The following is a 20,388-nucleotide window of genomic DNA, read 5'->3' as shown; positions in this document are numbered from 1 at the left end:
CCTGATGAGTGTGGACACACTTCTGCTGCGAGGCTTGAATCACTCAGCAGAGCAATGCAAGGAGTTTTTTATCTTCTTCACAACATGCCATGCAGAAAATCTTGAGACACTTTCAATTCTGAAATGTGCAATTTCCATCTTTTCTCTCTTTCCTTTCATCATGCCCTGGCCTAAATCCCTTAATGAGAAAACTCTCTTAAAACATCAGCTGTAGGAATCATCTTTTCCAGAAACTCAACCTTTCTAGCCAATCCAAGAAGGATATCCCAATTGGTGCCTGAAGAAGTGCCCGATGGACAGCACCAGTCATACTAAATACCCCATTACTGGGAGATCCATAAAGGCCGGAGTTCTTGACCTGGGGTCTATCACATCCCCTCTCACCCCCACCAACAGACATGTGGAGAAGGTTTCAGGGGAGTAGGGAGTTTGGATGGGAAAAAAAATGCCATTTTTATTTTTAGTATCTCTAACAGAAATGTAGTATTTCTTCCAATTACAAATGTAGGCAACAAATTACCGTAGTTTTAGCAGAACCTATGACTTTGGCCTCCAACAGAAATCACAGACATGTTCATATAAAATCACTGTCACTGCAGATATCTCAAAGTATCATTCACACTTACACTCCTGTAGTTATTAGCTCCACTGCTACAGCACACTCAACCAGGGTCTTCCTGTCTGTGAGTTGTAATTCAATAGAATTGGTTTTCTTTGTAACCCCATTATGCGTTCAACCACCTGCTTCTGAGAAGGGGTTCCTGGGCTTCTCCAGGCTGCTGTCCAAGCCTCGAACCAGGTTCAGAACTCGTGCACGAGGTCAAGGTAGCAATCTTGTAAGGGAGCTGGCTGGGAAAAGCCCTTTCTTGGCTCTTTTCCTTCTCTCCGCACAGGAAGCACTAGGAATCCAGGCACGAGCTGGGGCTGCCCAGTAGCTACCCCCTCAGAGGGAGGTTTGTGTCTCTTTGTTTACAGGTAAGGGGCAAAGGGGCCACATTCCACTCCAGGGTTGATCTTGTGAGCTCATTTGCCATCTCGCCCTCTCTACAGGGAAGGTGCCGATGTGTAGGAGCCGCTTTGGGGCCTTCCATGAGGATGCCACTGTTGACCTTCACACAGAGAGTATCTCACCTCAGGGATCCAATCTTCCGAGGCCTTGCCTACCTTGTCTAGAAGCTGACCAGGCCTCCTCGCAATCTCACCCACCGGCACATTTCCTTTAACTTCACTCTTCATACCGGTCAAGCCCTTTCCACACAAATCCACAGAAACGGACACTCTTCCAACGGGGGTGGGGAAGGGGGAGATGCTGCCGAGGCACTTCTACCAGGCTGGGCGTGTTCCCCGCACAGCAGCTGTGCACAAGATGAGTTGCCCTAAAGAAAATTAACACCCCATCTTGCAGCTGGAATAAGATGTCTTTTCCCTGTTGATTTCTGGGAAACCTGGGGGAGCACAGATGCTCTGAAGGAGAGCCCTTCGGACAGATGACGTGGCAGTACCAAAAGGGAGGGAACTGCAAGGAAAAGCAGCTGAAATAGAAGTAAGAGGATTTCGAGCTCTAAAGGAGTCCAGCAGTTACCTAAGCCAGAGAAAAGGAAGCTAAGACCCAGAGGGCACCAGTGACTTGCCCAAGGCCCACCAGCAGACAGTAAACAGACTCTCAGCCAGATCCTCTGCTATTTCTACTATACTCCATCCTGTGGTGCTTGGAACAGAGATCAACACAAGTTTGTGAGATGAAGAAATGAATGAGCCCATCACAGAAGACAAGGCAATCTGATCACACTATTGCTTTGGAAATGGTTAAGCTTCAAGATTTGCCAGTATTATTTCCCAAGAAAGGAGTACATTCAAAATATTCCAAGTTGTCCACCCTGTAGGAAAATGTTATGTGACATGGAATTTTTTTTTTGGTCCTACTTCCTTTCAACCCAGAGTAAGGGTTCTTCCCTTATTTGTGTCCCAGACCTCTTGGGCAGCATCCTTGTGACACTACTAAGGTCTGCTGACAACACTCGTAATTGAGGGAAACACTAAATTTCAGTTAGAGGTTGATGAAAATAAAGATATAAAACCTGCACTACAAAACTTCCAGGGCTATCATAAGGGAAGAGTTTTGTAACCTGGACAGTTCTGGAGAAATGCGGACTCTTATTAAGCATCATTTGTATCTGGCTTGGAAATAGCTTTGTTTTTGCACCAGATGCATCCTCTTAAGTCTTGATTCCAGTCCCCTAATCCACACTGGGGTGGGCAGGTGGCCCTGGAGGGTCCTGGGTAGCTGCTACGAAGCAGGATCTGACCGTATCTGGTAATCATTCTTTGCCAGGTCAGCTGTGAGGCCATCACAATTCCAGCTTTGGATGGGGATGACCTCCAGTCCTTGGCCTTGGGTCTTCTCTGGAAGATGGGACATCCAGGGTGGAAGCTGTGGCAGGGCTCTGTGCAGATGATGGGGGCAGGGCCTTTCAGAGTCTTCTAGAGAGAACACACGGATTCTTTCCAAACTGTATGGGGCCTTTCAAAAGAGCAGGGAATTTGATCCCCTGAGGGAAGTAAGCACAGTGGCCAACAAAGCCGGGCACTTCATGTATGGAAAGGTCAATGGCAAGTTTTGCAGTGGGATCTGCATTCACAGTTGGCAACAAACATTGGACAACATTAAAGGGAGGAGTGGAGGACCTCCCTCCCCCACACTTCTCCAAGGCACTCCTTTTTCAGAAGTGTTCCAGGGCTGCATAAAGCAGCAACTCACTCCATGGGGCAGACATGCACTCTTCAGAGGAGACTCAGCCTCATAACCCAGGGTACCATGTCGTCAAGTCTGAATGGGACCACCCTGGAATTATTTATGGTGGGGATAATATGTAAGTCCTATCCTTCTTCCCTCTCTCTTCGCTTCTACTGCCCTCCTCCCCAGCTCTGTGGAGTCAGAGGACACAAATTCACAGTCCTCCTGATGTGGCCATAGGTGGTCACTATGAGGTCTCTGGGCCTCAGTTTCCCCATTTGTAAAATGAGGCCATTAGAACAGATGTCCCCTGTGGTCTCTTCCAATTTTAGAGCTATGATCTTATCATTCTTCATTTCTTAGTCATTTCAATGCTTGTAAAAGAAATAAAATTCAAACCAGCCCATTTGGGTCTTTGTCAGCATTTCTAATAGATTTTGTGGCAGGATGTAAAATCTAAAATAATTTTTTTGGGTTGTCTATGGATTTCCATCACATGGTTCCTTCTGCCATGGATAACACAGTGAAAGATAGTTAACATATGGGAAAAGAAATGTGCTGGGGCACATACCCAGCTTGTCTAAATGGTGACTATAATGTGGTCCCACATCACCAGGAGCTCAGGCATCGCATCATGGTTTCTGGGATTTGAAGAGCACATCAACCTTCACCTTCCAGGGAGATTCCCATGCACATGTGTCCAGCCCCAGGCATGTCCAGGATGTGGAAAAGAGATGCAGGAGAACCTACCTCCTTGAACCTGCTGCCTGAGACTTGTATGGGGCTAGAGTCCTGCAAGCACCAGGGATGTGGTAACAGCACTTACCAGAAACACGTGCTCAAAGATTTGGGTGGGGCTGTCCATCTGTCCAAGGATCACGATCATCTCATTATCTATGAACTCTTTGAACTCCCGAAGGTTGCATGCCATCTGCATTTCTAACTCTGTGCGTATCTAAGAGGAGAATAGGATTCATAGATTCTTATATTTTTAATTAAAATTGTAGCTCAAAACTAATTAACTACTTATATATCACTCTATCTTCTCTTTCAACTTGTTAACTTTTACACTGCTACAATTAATGTTTACACAATATTTGCATAATGGTTATTTGCATATGCTTACTAGATCATGTTTATATAGGCCGATTGGACATGCCACTGGTACATGCCCACTAGACTATGAGCTCCATAAAAGCAGAGGCCATCCCACAGTTTGCTTTTATATTCCCATAAGCAATACTGTGGTGCTCTGAATATAGTAGCCACATAATAAATGGCTGTTGAATGAATGACTACTGGCTTTGGTGCTAAGTCCTACAGTGGAAAAGATGCAAAGGGAAAGATGAACACCAAGTTACTACCAGTCCTTCTTCCTTTGGTTAGGGGCACATGAGATGGGGCACGACCCCCAGGACAGCACCAATCACCAGGGTTTTATGCCTCCTACACATCCATATTATTCCAACTGGAGTTACATTTCAAGCAATCAATTTAACTCCTCCTACTCTCCTTCCCCCAACTTTGTCTGTTAAGGAAATGCTTCAAGAGAATAGAACCTCTGTTCTCATGGAGGTGGGTCCTTAGAGGCTTGGTTTTTCTCTCTTAGGACTTTCTAATCATTCCAGAGCTAGCAGTGAACCAAACAGGGCAAAATACAATAAGTCAACGGCAAAATGAGAGAATAGGATTTAGCTTCTCCACAATCAAGCATGAGCTAAAGACATCCGATTTACAATCTATACCCAGCACATTTTATTTTGGTGTCTGCATTTTTTGATTAATACTTTATAGAACTCTTTCCAAGAATTGGCAGAGATCCAAACATGTAAATTTCCATATCTACACAGTATTGCACTGTGCTAATATATGCTATATAGCCCCTTATTTACTCTCAACCACATCAGTCATCCCACAACTACCATTACCCCCCAACCCCAAACCCCCATTTGTTATCACTCTATCCTTTAGGCATGAGCCTAGGAACCACATGGGTCTGAAGTCCCTCACCTCTTTGGACGTGATGTTTTCCAAATCCTTCTGCATCATAATTTCCCTTAGTTTGGTCTTGATTAACCTTTCTGTGCGTTCTCGTTCAGTCGGGCTGAAAAGAAACAAAATGGTGATTGTTTAGATGGAGATCAACAAAGGCTAACTTGGTTAACATTAAAAAATTGACAAGGTGCTGGAGTGTACTAGATTACAGAGGCAGGAGGCAAAAACTGAATGATTTTTTAACATCAATTTTAAAATTCTGAGTTGCAAATTCTCTCTCCCTCCTTCCAGCCCTTTGCCCACCCATTGAGAAGGCAAGCAATATGATACCCCATTATACACGTGAAGTCCTGCAAAACATATTTCCATATTAGCTATATTGCAAAAAAAGGGCAAGAAAAATAAAATGAAAAAATATGCTTCAATCTGTACTCAGAATTAATCACTTCTCTCCCTGGAGATGAGAACACTTTCATCATGAGTCTTTGGGAAGTGTTGTGGATGACTGTATTGATCAGAGAACCTACGTCTTTCACAGTTGATCATTGTCACAATAGTGCTGTTACTGTTCACAATGTTCTCATTCACTTCAAGGAATCAATGTTTTAAATGATATTTTTCTTTTTCTGAATTTATGATTTAGGAGAAGGGGGTGCACAGTGCACTGGAGGGAGCGTTGGATCAGAGTCTGAATCCTTGGCCTACTGATTACTACCTGTATGATATCAGGAAAGTTGATGCCCTAACTTGAGGCCCGAGTTGTCTCTTCCACAAAATCAGGAGATTAAATTGCTTCCAAAGTCTCTTCTAGCTCTAAATCTATGGTATGAGCATAAACATGCTTTGGTGCTCTTGGTGCAATTGAGTAAATGACCATACTACAAGGAAGAACATGGCAAGGGAGCCAAGTACACACCAAGTGCTCTGGGGATTCCAGAGAAGAGAGAGGAAACATATGCTTGAGGGGCAGGAAGGGCAAGGTGAAAATAGGGAAGACTTCACAAAGGAAGTAAATCTGAGTTAGGCCTTGAAGGAAAGGTAGGATTTCAGTAGATAGCTATTTGATCCTAGAGGCAACAGGTCACTCTGGGTATCATATTGCTTGCCTATCACTAGAGTCACATTTTAGCTACCTCTGAACCCTAAATCCTCCTGGAAAAGTGTTCTTAGGAAACAAGGGTCATGGTTGTCAGAGCTAATGTGAGCACTTCAGTCACATTCACCTGAGCTTGGCTCCTCCTCAGTGAAAGCCAAGAAGCAGAAAGCATGCCATGTCTATAGTATCAGGGACCAGGCAGGGAGACTAATTAGGAAACAAACTCAGTAGTCCAGGTGAGGCAGGGGGAGGGCCCCCCCTGGGGGAGGACCTGCCCTGGGGAGGAGTGGTGGCACAAGGGACTGTGTAAAGAGAGAAGGCGAAGTAGATGAGACATGTTGTGGAGACAGAAATAACAAGGTCTGGCAGCTGACTTAATACATGGGTTGAGTGAGAGTGAAGAAATGAAATTACACCCAAACTGGGAACCAGAAAGACTGGAGAATAACAGGGACGTTTGGAAGTAGGGTGAGTTTGGGAGGAAAGAGAATGAGCTCTGTTTTGGACATGCTGAATTGGAGAACTGAGGGGATCTCCAATTCCAAATGTCTCACAGGCATTTGTTGTTGAGGAATGAGAGTGCAAGAGAGACACTCAGCTGGGAGTCATCTGTAGGGAGATAATAATAGAACCACGAGGGTGATGAGCTCACCAAGTACAGACAGAAAAAAGAAGATGGCTCAAGACAGAGCCTTCAGCGTCCCCTCAGAGTTGGGGAATGTGCTGGATGAAGGCGCAGCAAAGGAGACTCAGAAGGTCAGATAGGAGGAGAAGCGAGGGAGGGCAGAGGCATGAAAAGCCAAGAGAGAAAAGACCATCTGGACACTGGGGAATTAAAGGGAGATAAGGCACACGGGAGGAGACCATGGGCTCCCATTGTTTAGTTTGCCCCCAAATCTTTTGTGGCCAGATCTGGAGTCTGACCCACTGTGTGATGTCTTGTGTTCCTCATGGAGGTTGAGTTCTGGGGAAGATGGGAAGGCCTCGGTGCCCACCCCAGTTAGGAACACCATAACCCCTCCTAGGTTCAGATTCTGCCTTTGCGGTTCACTGCTGGCATGACCTTAAAGCTGTTTCACCTTTCTGGCCTCATTTTCTTCCGACGAGGAACCAGATTAGATAATTTGGACTAGATAATTTCTACGGTTTCCTCCAACGCCAAATCTATGATCTTAGGATCCATTCTCTTTCTAGGAATGAAATTCAGGGACCAGGTCATTAAGATGTACTCCAGATTCTTACACAAGAATTTGAGATAAGTGCAAGAATGATGGACACTCAGCCCTTCATGTTTTACAAAGCTCTTTCTTGACCACAAAGCTTAGAGGTAGAGACTAAAAACCCTACTGTTTCCATCCTATGAAGACACAGAGGCTCTGAGAGGTTCTCTGACTTGCCCACCCTCCCACTGCCAATCTGTCAGAATTGGGCCCTGAACCCAAGAATATGGCAGACTTTCAATCCAGTTTAGTCTAGAATTGAACAAAATTATTGGGCTTCCTTTGCATTTCTTGCCCACTTAAAAAGTCAATAAACATTTATTAAGTGCTTACTATGTGCCATGCATCGTGTTAAGCACTGGGGATAAAAAAGAGGCAACAGACAGTCCCTGCCCTCAAGAAGCTCACAATCTAATGGGGGAGACAAGGAAACAAGCATATACAACCAAGTTACATTCAGGATAAACAGAAAATGAGAGGGAAGGCACTAGAATTAAGAGAGGTTGGTAAAGGCTTCCTGTAGGAGATGGGATTTCAGCTAGAACTTAAAGGAAGCCAGGGAAGCAGACAGGGAGAGCATTCTGGGAATGGGGGACAGCCAGAGAAAATGCCTAGAGCCGAGAGAAGGGGGTCTTGTTTGTGGAAAAGCCAGGAGGCCAGTGTCACTGGATGGAAAAACCTATGGTGGGAGTAAGGTGTTAAGAAGACTAGAAAGGTAGGAGCGGGCATGTTATGAAGGACTTTGAATGTCAAGAGGCTTTTGGATTTGCTCCTGGAGGCCATAGGGAGCCACTGGAGTTTCTTAAGACGGGTGAAATGACAGGGTTAGGCCTGTACTTTGGGAAAATCACTATTATTACTATTAAATAAAATTACTCTTGGAACTCTGACTAGGGAAGTGGGTCTCCAACTGCTTACAAGGTAACTGGCTCAATCTGACTGCACCCTGTGCCACAGCACAGCGATGCTCTTTTACACTGTGTTGCACGTGAGGAATGCAGACACAGTGGCTCGATCTGTTTTGTCTTTCCTCCCCACCTACCCAAGAAAGGTATCAACTGGGTTCATCCTTACATGGAAATGGAAAAGGACTAAGGCCTTAGGCATGCTGCCCACTCCTGCCGCTGACAGCCTTATCACTGGCTGTAAAAATAGCTTTAGTAATCTCTGAAGATGGACGCTCTCAGCCCACAACCATGGGCTTCCTTCTGCTCCAGCTCTTAAGCTTCCCATGAAACCTGCAGGCTGATGCTCACATCCAGGCTCCTTCTCTGACACTCAGTCTCGGTGTCTCTACGGAGTAGCTCGTAACTAAAATTCTGAACCTCCCTCTCTGATTTTTCTCCAGACCAAGTCGATGAGGACAAACAGGAGAAAATAGCACACACCAGCCAGTCATTTCTTTCCCTTATTGAAGTCTTGGGGTTTGGTGTGAATGGGCTAGCTGGATGTCCAGACTCAGTAACTTCCTGCTTTCTGCTTCTTGGCTTTCACTGAGGAGGAGCCAAGCTCAGGTGTGTGTGACTGAAGTGCTCACATCAGCTCTGACAACCATGACCCCTGTTTCCTAAGAACACTTTTCCAGGAGGATTTAGGGTTTGGAGGTAGCTAAAATGTGACTCTAGTGATAGGCTTTTCCATTTAACTTGGGGTTTTAGGGAAGACAAATGGGAGTTATTTTAGTTTTCAAAACATGTTCTTACTAGCAAGGAAATACAAGCTGCAACTCAAGTCAGGTGTGAACCTTGGAGACCCTAAATGAGAACTGTGACACCAAGGTGGTGTCAAACACAGGCTACATACAGGGGAGGGCTCAAGGGGACAGATCCCAGTTCAGTTCAACTCCACAATACTTAACCAGTGTGGACTTCGAGTTTGGCATGGGGGAAACAAATGCAAAATGAACTAGCTTTACCAATGGGACAGAACCTATACATGGAGAAGTAATGACAAAGGAATTTTAAGAAGGGAAGAGTACTAATAACTCAGTGTGTTGGGGATGAGGGAAGGAGAGAGAAAGAGATAGATAGGCGGGGTGGGAAGGGGGGGAGAGGAGAAGGAGGAGAGAGAGAGACATTGGGGTGGGGGAAGAAAGGGGATAAGTAAGGAGGCACATGAGCAGTGCTTTGTAGGAAGAGAGGGATTCTAAGAGATAATGGTGAGGAGAGGGTGTATTCCAAGACAGGGAGGACCATCTGTATAAAGGTATAGAAACAGGACTGCAATGGAGAATATGCGAAGGAGACTAATAGGAAAAAAGATGGGAAAGGTAGGTGGGAGTCACATGGTGAAGGCCTTTAAACTCGAGGCTGAAGAGTTTCCATTTTATCCTTGGGTTTGCTATTGACATTCCATTTGGTTTTTTAAGTGATTTCCTCAGCAATGGCTCTAGTTATCAATGGGGTTCTAGGACTGCCTCCCTATTCCCACTTCCCCAGTCTTTCCAAGTCTGTACTTGTGCAGGGGCACACTGCCTGGTTTACAACTATTAGCTCTAGGTGAATAAAGTCCTGGTCGTAGACTACTCTAGAATTTCAGTAACTTTCAGAAACACTCCCCTCCTTAACTGCTTACTAGTCCCCAACTCATCAGCCAAGAACACGACTCCTACATGTAATTTTATCCATCTACTACTTTTCTAGAATTCTTAGTTTTCCATTTTTCTTCCTGTGAAGATCAAACACAAGTTTTTATTCTAATCAGGTCTTCTTTAGTGGTGAGCTCTTTTGGTATTATTACAGGAACCCAAGGGTGAATCCTGTCCACAAGGCCAAAGAGCCACTAACCCTCACTGATAGAGCACTTAACAAACCCACAAAGATCAGTTTAGAGCAAGTAAACATCCTAATTAATTTTCTTATCAGGAACTACGTGAAAAAGCTCCCCAAATATTAATACAAAACAACACACTGACCCATAAAAGAAATAAACATTAGGTCCACCTTGGGCCTTGATCCAAGCCAGGGTGCATCAGAGAGATATTTTAACATGCCTATCTCTTCCTACAATCAATTGCAATTTCTGATTTGCACTTAATGGAAGAAAGGCCAGTCTGAGTTAAATGATAAGTTTAAATTATAGAATTAAGTGATATTTATTTTCTTTCAAATGCTTCTAGTAACTTAAAATAGGCTAAGGGTTGGCTATGGACAGGCATCTTTAGGGGGCCTATTAATAAAGAACAAAGAGAATGATTTATAATGAAAATAACGCTATTTTATGTAAATGTGTCTCTGCATCTCGTGCAAACCAAGCAACGCAAATATTTTTCAATAATCATTGTTATCAACTCCTACTGCACATATAAGCATACAAGAAAATTTAAGCCTCATCCCTTTTTGAATAATCACAAATTCTACATTAGCAGTACATCAAGGAATGAAATTTTTGGTACTGAGTTTATGGAGTAAGTTTCTAGATTGCTGAGAATCTATGCTGCACATTAAGACAGCTCATTAGTATTACTGCAGGGGAGGGAAAAAACATTAAATCTCTTGAGGTGGGATCTTTCTATGTGACAGAGATACAGAATAGGTATTATGAATGCCTTCTGCCTTACACTGTCAATTTTTCTAAAGCACAGACTGACTGGTTTATGATGATACTCTGGAGCATAGGGGTTATTAACCAGGGATACTTGTGGGTTTTTAAAAATATTTTTATCATGGCATTTCAATATTTGTAACCCTGTGTATTTTATTTTATGCATTTAAATATGTTATTTTGAGAAGGGGTTGGTGCACAGGCTCCAGCAGACTGCCCAAGAGGTCCATGACACAAAGGAGGCTGAGAAGATGGCGGCTGGGTATTTAGTCACTAACCAGCAACAAGAGAACTCACACGTCTGTAAAAAGAGCTGGTGAATCTGGCCGGTGGGACTGCACGTCTCGCATGGCGTTCCATTCGTTGACTGATGACTGGTCGGAGTTGATATGGCTCTCATAGTAACTCACCCAGGTTAGGAACAGGCTGCCTGGGTAATAGTTATGACTTCTGGCCACTTCGCATGCCTTATGTAAACTTTGTAATGCAGACCTGAAAGATATATTGGAACATGAGCACTCATGGGCCCGAGGTTGACGGAAGGAGGAAGAGATGATTCATACAAACCATAATCTAGTCAACTTTATTTCACCAAATCCTAGAACTGAAGAGCCTGCAGTGACTGTCTATGCAACCCCTATTTGAAGAACACCTCCTTCATCATTCCTGACAAGCGCTCATTCAGCTTCCCGCTTAAACTCCTCCAGTGACAGAGAATTCCTTACCTACTCATGCAGCATCTTCTGTTTTCAGACAGCTCTCATGTGTGAGGAAGGTCTACATCATGTTAAGCCCGAATCATCTGTATTTCTATAACTTCAACTCAATGAGCTTAGTTTTCCTCTCTGGAGCCAAGCAGTAGAAGCTAATCCCACTTCCATATGACAAGACAACAGCAGCAATATTTAAAAACAGAGCTCACATTCACCCTAAGGCTTCTCTTCCCCAGTTTAAACATTCTGATTTCTTGCAGGCATAATTTCTATATCATTTGCCCAATATCCTTCAAGATCAATTTCTTAATTTTTTATTTTTAGGCAATTGGGGTTAAGTGACTTGCCCAGGGTCACACAGCTAGCGAGTGTCAAGTGTTTGGTCTGAGACCGGATTTGAACTCAGGTCCTCCTGACTTCAGGCCTGGCGCTGTCTTTGGGGCCAAAGACTGCTTTTTTTTTTTTTTTTGGGTGAGGCAACCGGGGTTAAGTGACTTGCCCAGAGTCACACAGCTAAGTGAGTGTTATATGTCTGAGGCCACATTCGAACTCAGGTCCTCCTGACTCCAGGGCCGGTGCTCTATCCACTGCGCCACCTAGCTGTCCTCAAGATCAATTTTTAAACCTTGGAGAAACCGTTACTTAAAAACACCATCTCACTATGAAGTTCATTGGATATTCTGGATTCTGACTCTACAGCCTCCATTAAGAATTTTGCTACCCCAACCCCATATCTTTTCAGTTTTATTTTTCTTGTGGGACTGATGCATTACTCATCCTTGATGAATCTAGCCTGAGTACCCACAAGGCATTTGGTATCTTAGTAGGGTCTAATTTCACATCTGTGCCATCACTGAACTAAAGATACTTGATGATTTAATGACTAGGGGGCAATGGATATTTTCCACTGACTCAGAATCTTGCTCCAAAATAGTGTCCCCTTGATTCCTGGGATACTGACATGTTATGTCCCAAAGGGCTCCCACCCAAGGCTTCGAGTCATGAGGATTACCCTGGGCACTACCAGGAAGCATTGGCCTGCAAGAGGGTTCCCATGGTCACTACCTTCTACCTACATGTGTTAGAGCTACTTCCGAAGAACAGCTCTGATTCTTCTGAACAGCCATGAAACTTGCCCACTCAGGACCCAGAAAGTCAAGTCTGACAGAGAGAGGAACACTCCAGTCAGTTAGCAAACTGGCCCTGGGACTCTGCAGCTCAGCAGTCCCTTCCTGGTCAGACAGCCGTGTCTCTCTCCCAAGAGGGGAGCATAATACCACAATACCAAGAACTGTCTTTCAGACTTCTGTGGCCAATCCATTCTCAGAGGGGAAGCAGATTTTCACATACAAACTGAGCTAGGAGGCCCATTTTAGTTATAAAAGGCAAAGCTCAAGTATCAGAGAGTTTCAGTAAAGCCATGTCAGTTGCCCTGACTCCCTACTGAGTTCTTGCTCACTGTAACAGGATAATTGCAGGTTCTGTGAGGCACGTTTCTTGAATCTCAGCGCATGTACCTTAAAACCTAAACCACCAGCTCTGGTACAACATCTCCTCTGAGGCCCCTCCAGGTGCTGGCTACTTTCAGGACACATCAGCTGAGATGGACCTGACTTCTGAGAAGCTGTGAGAGCTACCTTCCCCTTAGGGGAACACGTGGTGAACATGACACTTTGATTTGGAAATCAGTTTATGAAGCAAACCAAGAAAGGCCTCTCTCCAAAAAGCCAAAAGGGCTCGGGTCAGTCAGTCTACTCCAGGACATCAAAGCCTGACCCACGGCTGCTAATTGAATCCACGGGGTCTTGAAAAAGAACACAGCTTTGTGCACTCCAACAATTGGGCTGGGGATTTCTCCCAGCACAGTTCGGTGCCCAAGGGCGGATCGAGCACCACCAGCACTGGTCAGAGCAGGTCATGTGTACTCCGGGAGACGTATCCTCATGAATCCCTTTGAACTGGAGAATCAGCTACGAACACAGGCCCTGAAACTGTGTCCTGTGCCTCAATTACTGCATGAAGTGATAAGACTGTGAATGGTTCAGATCAGCCCTTTCCCCTCCTCATCTGATAACAGCCAACTGGGGCATCCGGGGTAGATTATCTCTCCCGGGTCTCTTTTTGAGGCTCTTATTTCTGGCTTTGGCTCGCCTTCCCCCAGCCCCTTGGTCATCAGTGCTTCCACCAGAGGGCAGGCAGGGCCCTGGACAGGAAGTGAAAGGCATGTCCTTCCACTCTGGCATTAACTCCTGAGGCTTACACAACCAAGCCACCACTCTTATTTTTTTCGAAAACATGGAACAACAAGAAAGGAGTTCCTTCAGCATACTAGCCAGGGATGGTCTAATTTTCAACAATTACAAAGTTTTCAATTGTACAAATCTAGACTTGCTTATGTCAGTAAATACTTATAATTTAGAAGGGAAAGGGAAGGGAATAAGCATTTGGTGCCTACTTTGTGCCAGGTACTGTGCCAAGTGTTTGCTTTTTTTTTTAAAACAAATATTAACTCATTTAATCTCCACAACTACCCTAGAAGGCAGTTAACTATCCTCATTTTACAGCTGGGGAATTGGAGATAATCAGAGGTGAAGTGACTTGTCCAGGGTCACATAGCCAGTAAATGCCTGAGGCCAGATCTCAACTCAGATCTTCCTGACTCCAGGCCTGGCACTCTACCCACTGTACCACCAGCTGCCTCTCAGGCAAAGGTGAAGTAAATGGGTGCTCAAAGGGCCTATCTTGTCTATGATACATACTTCAGAAAAATGCACTGCCAGATCTTTTCTCACCGCTCTGAAACCCAAAGGCTGACTGACTAGCAGGAATGGTACTATGGCAAGAGCAGTGGACCAGGAGGTTGGGAGACCTGGGTCCACATGGCCCTGTGTCTGAGTCACTGTGCTACCCTGGGGAAGTCACAGCCTCTTTGGGCTTCAGTTGCTCATGTGGAAAATGAACTTTCTTCCCACCTGGTAAGCCTATGCATCTAGGATGACCACTCTCTCATTCTTCACCATTACCTGGGCCTCTGATTTTGACGATGCAGTGGTGATCAGTGGCTCATCATTCCGCACACCAGTCAGACCAGCAGATCACACACATTATTGGAAGATAAGCATTTACATGGTCCCTGCCACCACGTCAAATGCCCCTCCCTTGAAGCCTGTCTCTAGAGAACACATGAACAAATATTTAAAAAGACATCTTACCACATTGCCTGCACAGACACGGGTTTGAATATGTGAACTCTGTTATCTGTTGAAACGCTGAACCCACTAAGGAGAAAAGAGAATAAAACAAACGCCACCAGTCAGAGGGGGTTACTGCCGTGGTGTTTTCCACCTTTTTCCAAAAGGCTCTTTCCCACCCTGGCACAGCTGGTGTGGCAGAAGGGATGCCAGCACTTGCATGGAAACCCACCACAGTCTAGCACTGGAGCAAAAAGTTTATCACAGGAATGATTGTGGCTGGTTTTTATATGTTATGAAAAACAACTGGAATCTCATAGTCAAGTCAGGCCAGGGTGTTCAATCAACAGACATTTCCAGCTGGAGGGGTGGACAGACTGTCCTGGTGTGCATTACAATTTGGAAGACCTCTAAGATGCAGCAAGTGAACTCTGGCACTGGGAGCTGCTGCAAACAGCTTGGTCTCTTGCCTCTGTCATTAGGACAGCCTCCAATAACCCTGGGGTCACTGTTGAGTGTATTGTGACTGGCACAGGAAGAACATTACACAGTAGGGCGACAACTGGCAGAGAAGCAACACACTTGCTTGAAATGGGATGCATCATCCTCTGGGCCACTGCAAAGCACTCAAGCTCTTATTTAACTTCTGGTCATTTGAGTGGCTTTTTCTTGCTTTGAGACTTATAAGGACTACACAGATATAATGCTTAACCTCTGGCCTAGAAGCCCAGGAATTGGAGAAACTGGAAAGTTATGTATTTTTTTCCACTCTTTTACAAAGCATGTTTTAAAACGGCTCATTGAGCTTTTGGTCTGACAGTACAGTGGGCCTCCCATTCAGCTGAATGAATGTGCAGTAAGATGGAACCCCACCCATGGGCATAATGAAAAGGAGAAGCTCTTACCCATCGCCATCTAAATGAATAAGGGTGTCACTCCAGAGAGGCAGGACCAGACCCATGGTACAAGTGCTACTGTGGGAACAAGAGACCCAGTCATTTCCTGCTATTTCAAAGCACAGTTGATTTTGAAAAATTCATCCAACAAGGAAGAGAAACTATTAGGTTACACATTTCCCAGTCAACTCTGAGGGTTGTCTTCATTTGTGTTTACCATAAGCCTTTGAACCTGCGATTTCTAATACCAGGAAATATACCGAGCATGGCGGTGAAAGGGAATACACAAGTAAAGGAGAGAAAGGGTTACTAGGGATGAGGGCGGAGAATCAAAATATACACACAGAAAACAACTTTAGAACATTTGGGAAACCAAGCGTGGATAGTGAGAAGCCACGAAGTTGCCACCATTACTGAAACTTGGTAAGAATTTCAGCAATGAAAGATAAAGTCCATGTATGGTGTCTAAAAGCTAATGAATCTGGGCAACCTTCCAGTAAGGTATCATCATCTCTATTTTATAGACACAGATTAAGCAACTGGCCTCAGGGACCTAATACTGCCTTAATGAACAGGCTGGGGCTAACATCTAAAAGATCCTAACTCCCAGCCTGTGCTTGGATAATTAACCACTCAAGTTCTCCAGACAGGGGTGAGCCACCAAATATGGTGCCACTGTGTTTGACCCTAGGCCTTTGGGAGTTGAGATCCAAAACTCTTGTCTGTGGTGGGCTAGTCTCTCCATAACTGCTCTATACCCTCTGGTTTAAGAAGAATTCTGTGCCCTGCTGTGGGTGCTTAGAGATAATCTATCTAAAAGAGATGGGGACTTATTCTTTAATAAATTAAAAGTCCTAAACAAAGGTAAAAGAGGTGTGTTGTGTGTGTGTGTGTGTGTGTGTGTGTGTGTGTGTGTGTGTGTGTGTGTGTGAGAGAGAGACAGAGAGAGACAGAGAGAGACAGAGAGACAGAGATGAGCCTGCTTCAAAAACAGAAGGGAACCAAAGTGAGGAACCTTACACCTGTACCCTCTGCTGTGCAGCTCATGAAGGTCTGGCTGCCTGCGCTTGATCTAATGTTTTTCCTTGCACTCACTGCCCCAGGTGTTACTCAACACCACCACCAGTGATTCCAGAGCTCATGAGATTCAAATCAAGATTGGAATAACTTACTCACATTAGAATCTGATACACAGAGGCATGGCTACCATGCCAGCCTACAGGAGAAAAATAGCCTCATCACTATTTCTCTTGCCCAAATGGGATGAGTTCATGAAAATGTGTTTTAAAAATGGCTTCCCAAGGTAGAGGGGGATTATTTTTAGTGTGTCTTTTTAGTGAGTACTTAGCAGGGTCCCTAGGAACACAAATAACTTGTGCTATAAGTACTAAGGGTCCCCAGAACTTAAGGTGCCATGGCAGAAGATGCAGAGGCTTAGAGCCCGAGTGTGACAGAGGGACATGAGAGGGAAAGAGAGATCTATGAACACATCAGAGCAAATTCACAGTTTGTAGAATTTAGTTTAGGTGAGGGAGCTTCTTATGCTGGGAAGGAGGCACCTAAGAAACTGAAGCTTGGCTTAAAATATGCTGGGGATGGGCAAATCTAGTCTACCTGGAGGGCTTTCCTCGTGAGGCTCAGGTCTTTGTTTTCGTAAGTATGTTTCCTAATTAACAAGAAGGCAATTGAACAATCCTAAAACTCTACAGGTTTGTCCCCCTGAAGTCCTATTTGGAGCAGTGCCATTTGGAAACTAAGATTATATTTCATTTTCAAATAATTTTAAGTGGTTAAAATTCAATGTAACTCTCAATTAACTCATATGTAGGTGAAATTAATTTGCTGAAGCAATCCTAAAGAGTTTCTTGGGGATGCCATATCCTAGATGGGAGGGGTCAAACTGCATGCAGCTTGAACCAGATTCAAATGTAATTGGGAAATGTTTTACAAAATCAATAAAAATCCAATCCACACAGAAACGGTTGTGGTTTTCCAAGTCAATATGCCAAGATCTGTTTCTATTTGAGTTTGACACCACTGGCCTAGATGACCAGCCTTCTAACTTCAGCTTAACAGTATCTTAAAGCTTCAAGCTTTCATATAATGGTATATAGTCACAATGATGTGAGTTCTTTCACCAGGAGTTCAGATGAAAAGGGAGCTGGGCTGACCCATAGCCCTAGTCCTGTTCCTCTGGTGGCGAGGACTTTGGGAGTGTGGTGCCTGGGGAGCACACCTAGGTGTGTCTGAGTCACAAGAAGGACAGAAAACACAGGAGTTCCCAGCTCCTTTAGCTAACTGTGCTTCTTCTCATGTCCTGTCTGCTCCCACAGAACAAAGAAGTTACCACTGGTTAATGGCAGCTCTTAGGTATGGTTCTGGCAATGCCATTAAGGCCAGAGGAAAGAAGTGCCTCAGGGTGCTAAGGATACATTCTTAGGAGCACATGTTGGCGAACCCTCCTTATGAGTGGCACTGAAGCGCAGGACAACGTCACAGAGATCAGGTTTGACCCTGGATTGTTTTCTCTCTCTGGCCAGAAGGAGCTGGCACCACTGACCCCATCTGACTTTGGTGACAGGAAACTGCTGACCAGCTTAGGAAAGAAGCTGGTTTTAGCTTTGTAGTGACAGTCTTTCCAGAGGGCTTCCCAGGTTGGGGTGGGGAATCTAAACAAAGGGAGAAGAGCTGGACCGTTGAATAGGGCTGTGAAACCCTCATCACAAAGTTCTAGGCTTGTATGAAAGGTTGAGGCTGACAGGAAAAATACTGGCTGATGTTGCCCATGCCACACAAAAGGTGAAAATGCTTCTCCCTTCTTAAATCTGAACGGGAGAAAGCTTCCCATAGGTGGTTAAAAATCCCTGTATAATATCCCAGCATACAATGAAAGGTAATACATGGTAATGCATGATAAAGAAGGGAAGAGTCACAGCTGTGTGTTTCTGGTGACACCCCACCCCAACAACTTCCAAACTGATGCCACTGCTGCTGTGGATAACTGGGAATCTCCAGAACCAACTCGGGAATGAAAAGTTCACAAATCAATGCTTTTTGGGGAAATGGTGGGATGTTCGTTTTCAGCTGCCTGGGCTGAGCTCACTGAGTAACAGTGCTCTCCTGGGGTCTGAGTCCTACCCCCAGCAGGCCCTGAGTTCCACTCTAGTTTCAAACCAGGAAGTCTGTGTGCCGAGACACCTGGCAGGATTTCCTGAGGCTTATTATCTGGACAGCAAAGATTTGCTTAGCAGCCACATTCCACAGCCCTCCGAAGGCTTCTCCAGAAAATGAAATGGAATAAAGGAAAGCACTAAACCTTAGCAACAAAAAGCAGCACAGGCCAAAGTGATATGTGATGGCTTCAGTTACAAGATTTAACATCCTGTTTAGGCCCAACAAAGGTGCATAGGCATAAAAGCTTCTTATTAGCACATGTTTTCTGAATTTAACTGAATTCAGATGCGACTCAGCGATTGAGTTTTCATAAATACAAAGGAAGACGACAAAGAGTGTAAGGTTTGGAAACACCACAGCTTATGACCACAGGTGAATACCTCTGATGAGAGTCTGCATACTACACTCAGGAGACACCGAGGAGTCAGGTCTGATGGGCAGTTTGGTGGTCCAACTAAACTAAATTCTAACTGATGGAGATGAGACAATTGACTAATTGACTTTCCCTAGGAATGTGAACTAATTGGTTAATGGTTGTTTCTTAAAGTGGAGGAAGGAGGGCAGGGGGAGGGGAAGAGAAGGGGAAGGATGACATGTGAGGCACAGACGACGAAACGGGGTTGTTGTTGTTTTTCAAAGCACTGTGGGTTTCACTGCCTCATTTCTCTCCAGACTTGGTGTCTAAGATCCACACTTCCCCCATCCCAGTTTTAGGCATGGAATTAAATTATGCAAGAGGATGTCTGCTTCAATACAAAATGCAGAGTTTATTTAAAAAGGAGTTTCTCTGTGCTCAGCACCATACCTGTCATTAGAGGAGAAATCCATCCCGAGGACAATGCTTTCTTCAGTATCTTGTCTGCCATTGGTTGAAACCACCACCATATATCTCGTGCGGTTCTGGTATGTGCTTTCCAATCTCACAGCCTGTAAGATTTACCAAAACAAAACAAAACAAAACAAAACAAAACAAAAAAACTTTGAGAAACAGAACTACAGTCACATTGTGGACCTTCACTCCTGCTTAAATATGAATTTGTAGTAGATTTTCTGGTTACATTTCTATTGTTCCTGTCCTTGCCCAATAATGACCTCATTATTCAATCAAAACTGCTCTCTCCAAAGTTACTAATGATCTCTTAATCAACAAACCTAACGGCCTTTTCTCGATCTTCACTCCTTTGACCGCTCCAGCCTGGGACACAGTCACCCTCTTCTGGATATTCTTTTCTCTCTAGGCTTTTGGGACACGGCTCTCCCCTGGTTCTCCTCCTCTCTGACCACTCCTTAGTCTCTGTTGCTGGAGCTTCATCTAGGTCCTGCTTGCTAACCATGGGTGTCCCACAGAGCTCTGGCCTGTGCTCTGCTTGTGGACCATTTCACCTGGTGATCTCATCAACTTGCATGGATTCAGCTTTCATCTTTATGTTGACACTTCTCAAATCTACTTATCCAGCCTTAGCCTCTCTTCTGACTCTAGAGTCATCTCTCCAATTTAAGACATCTTACATTGGCTATTCCATAGACTTTTTTTTTCTTTTTGGTGAGGCAGTGGGGTTAAGTAACTCGCTCAGGGTCACACAGCTAGTAAGTGTCAAGTGTCTGAGGCTGGATTTGAACTCAGGTCCTCCTGACTCCAAGGCGGAGCTCTATCCACTGCGCCACTTAGCTGTTCCTATTCCATAGACTTGTAAAATTCAACATGTCCAAACAACTCATCTGTCTTTCCAAACCCTGCCTACCTTCCCCATTACTGCTGCGGGTACCATCTCACTCACACACACACACACACACACACACACACACACACACACACACACACACAC

General features: G+C 44.6%; 1 protein-coding gene across 2 annotated transcripts in view; it reads right to left on the bottom strand.

The window, feature by feature from the left end:
* SSH2 (slingshot protein phosphatase 2) overlaps positions 1-20,388 on the bottom strand; it is a 102,301-nt gene that overhangs the window by 22,997 nt on the left and 58,916 nt on the right. The window contains exons 4-9 of one of the 2 annotated variants that reach the window (XM_027861594.1): positions 19,368-19,489; positions 15,398-15,463; positions 14,514-14,579; positions 10,886-11,080; positions 4,745-4,838; positions 3,561-3,689 (exon numbers count right to left, since the gene is read on the bottom strand). In XM_027861594.1, coding sequence (XP_027717395.1) covers positions 3,561-3,689; positions 4,745-4,838; positions 10,886-11,080; positions 14,514-14,579; positions 15,398-15,463; positions 19,368-19,489 — 672 coding nt within the window. Of the gene's footprint in view, positions 1-3,560; positions 3,690-4,744; positions 4,839-10,885; positions 11,081-14,513; positions 14,580-15,397; positions 15,467-19,367; positions 19,490-20,388 lie in introns of both variants that reach the window. The other variant, XM_027861593.1, reaches the window with a different exon arrangement.

The sequence above is a fragment of the Vombatus ursinus genome, unplaced genomic scaffold (genome assembly GCF_900497805.2).
Source record: "Vombatus ursinus unplaced genomic scaffold, bare-nosed wombat genome assembly UNPS02014768.1, whole genome shotgun sequence".
Taxonomy (NCBI): Eukaryota; Metazoa; Chordata; class Mammalia; order Diprotodontia; family Vombatidae; genus Vombatus; species Vombatus ursinus.
Note: the sequence above shows the minus strand (reverse complement) of the source record. Positions and strands in the feature narration are given on the sequence as shown.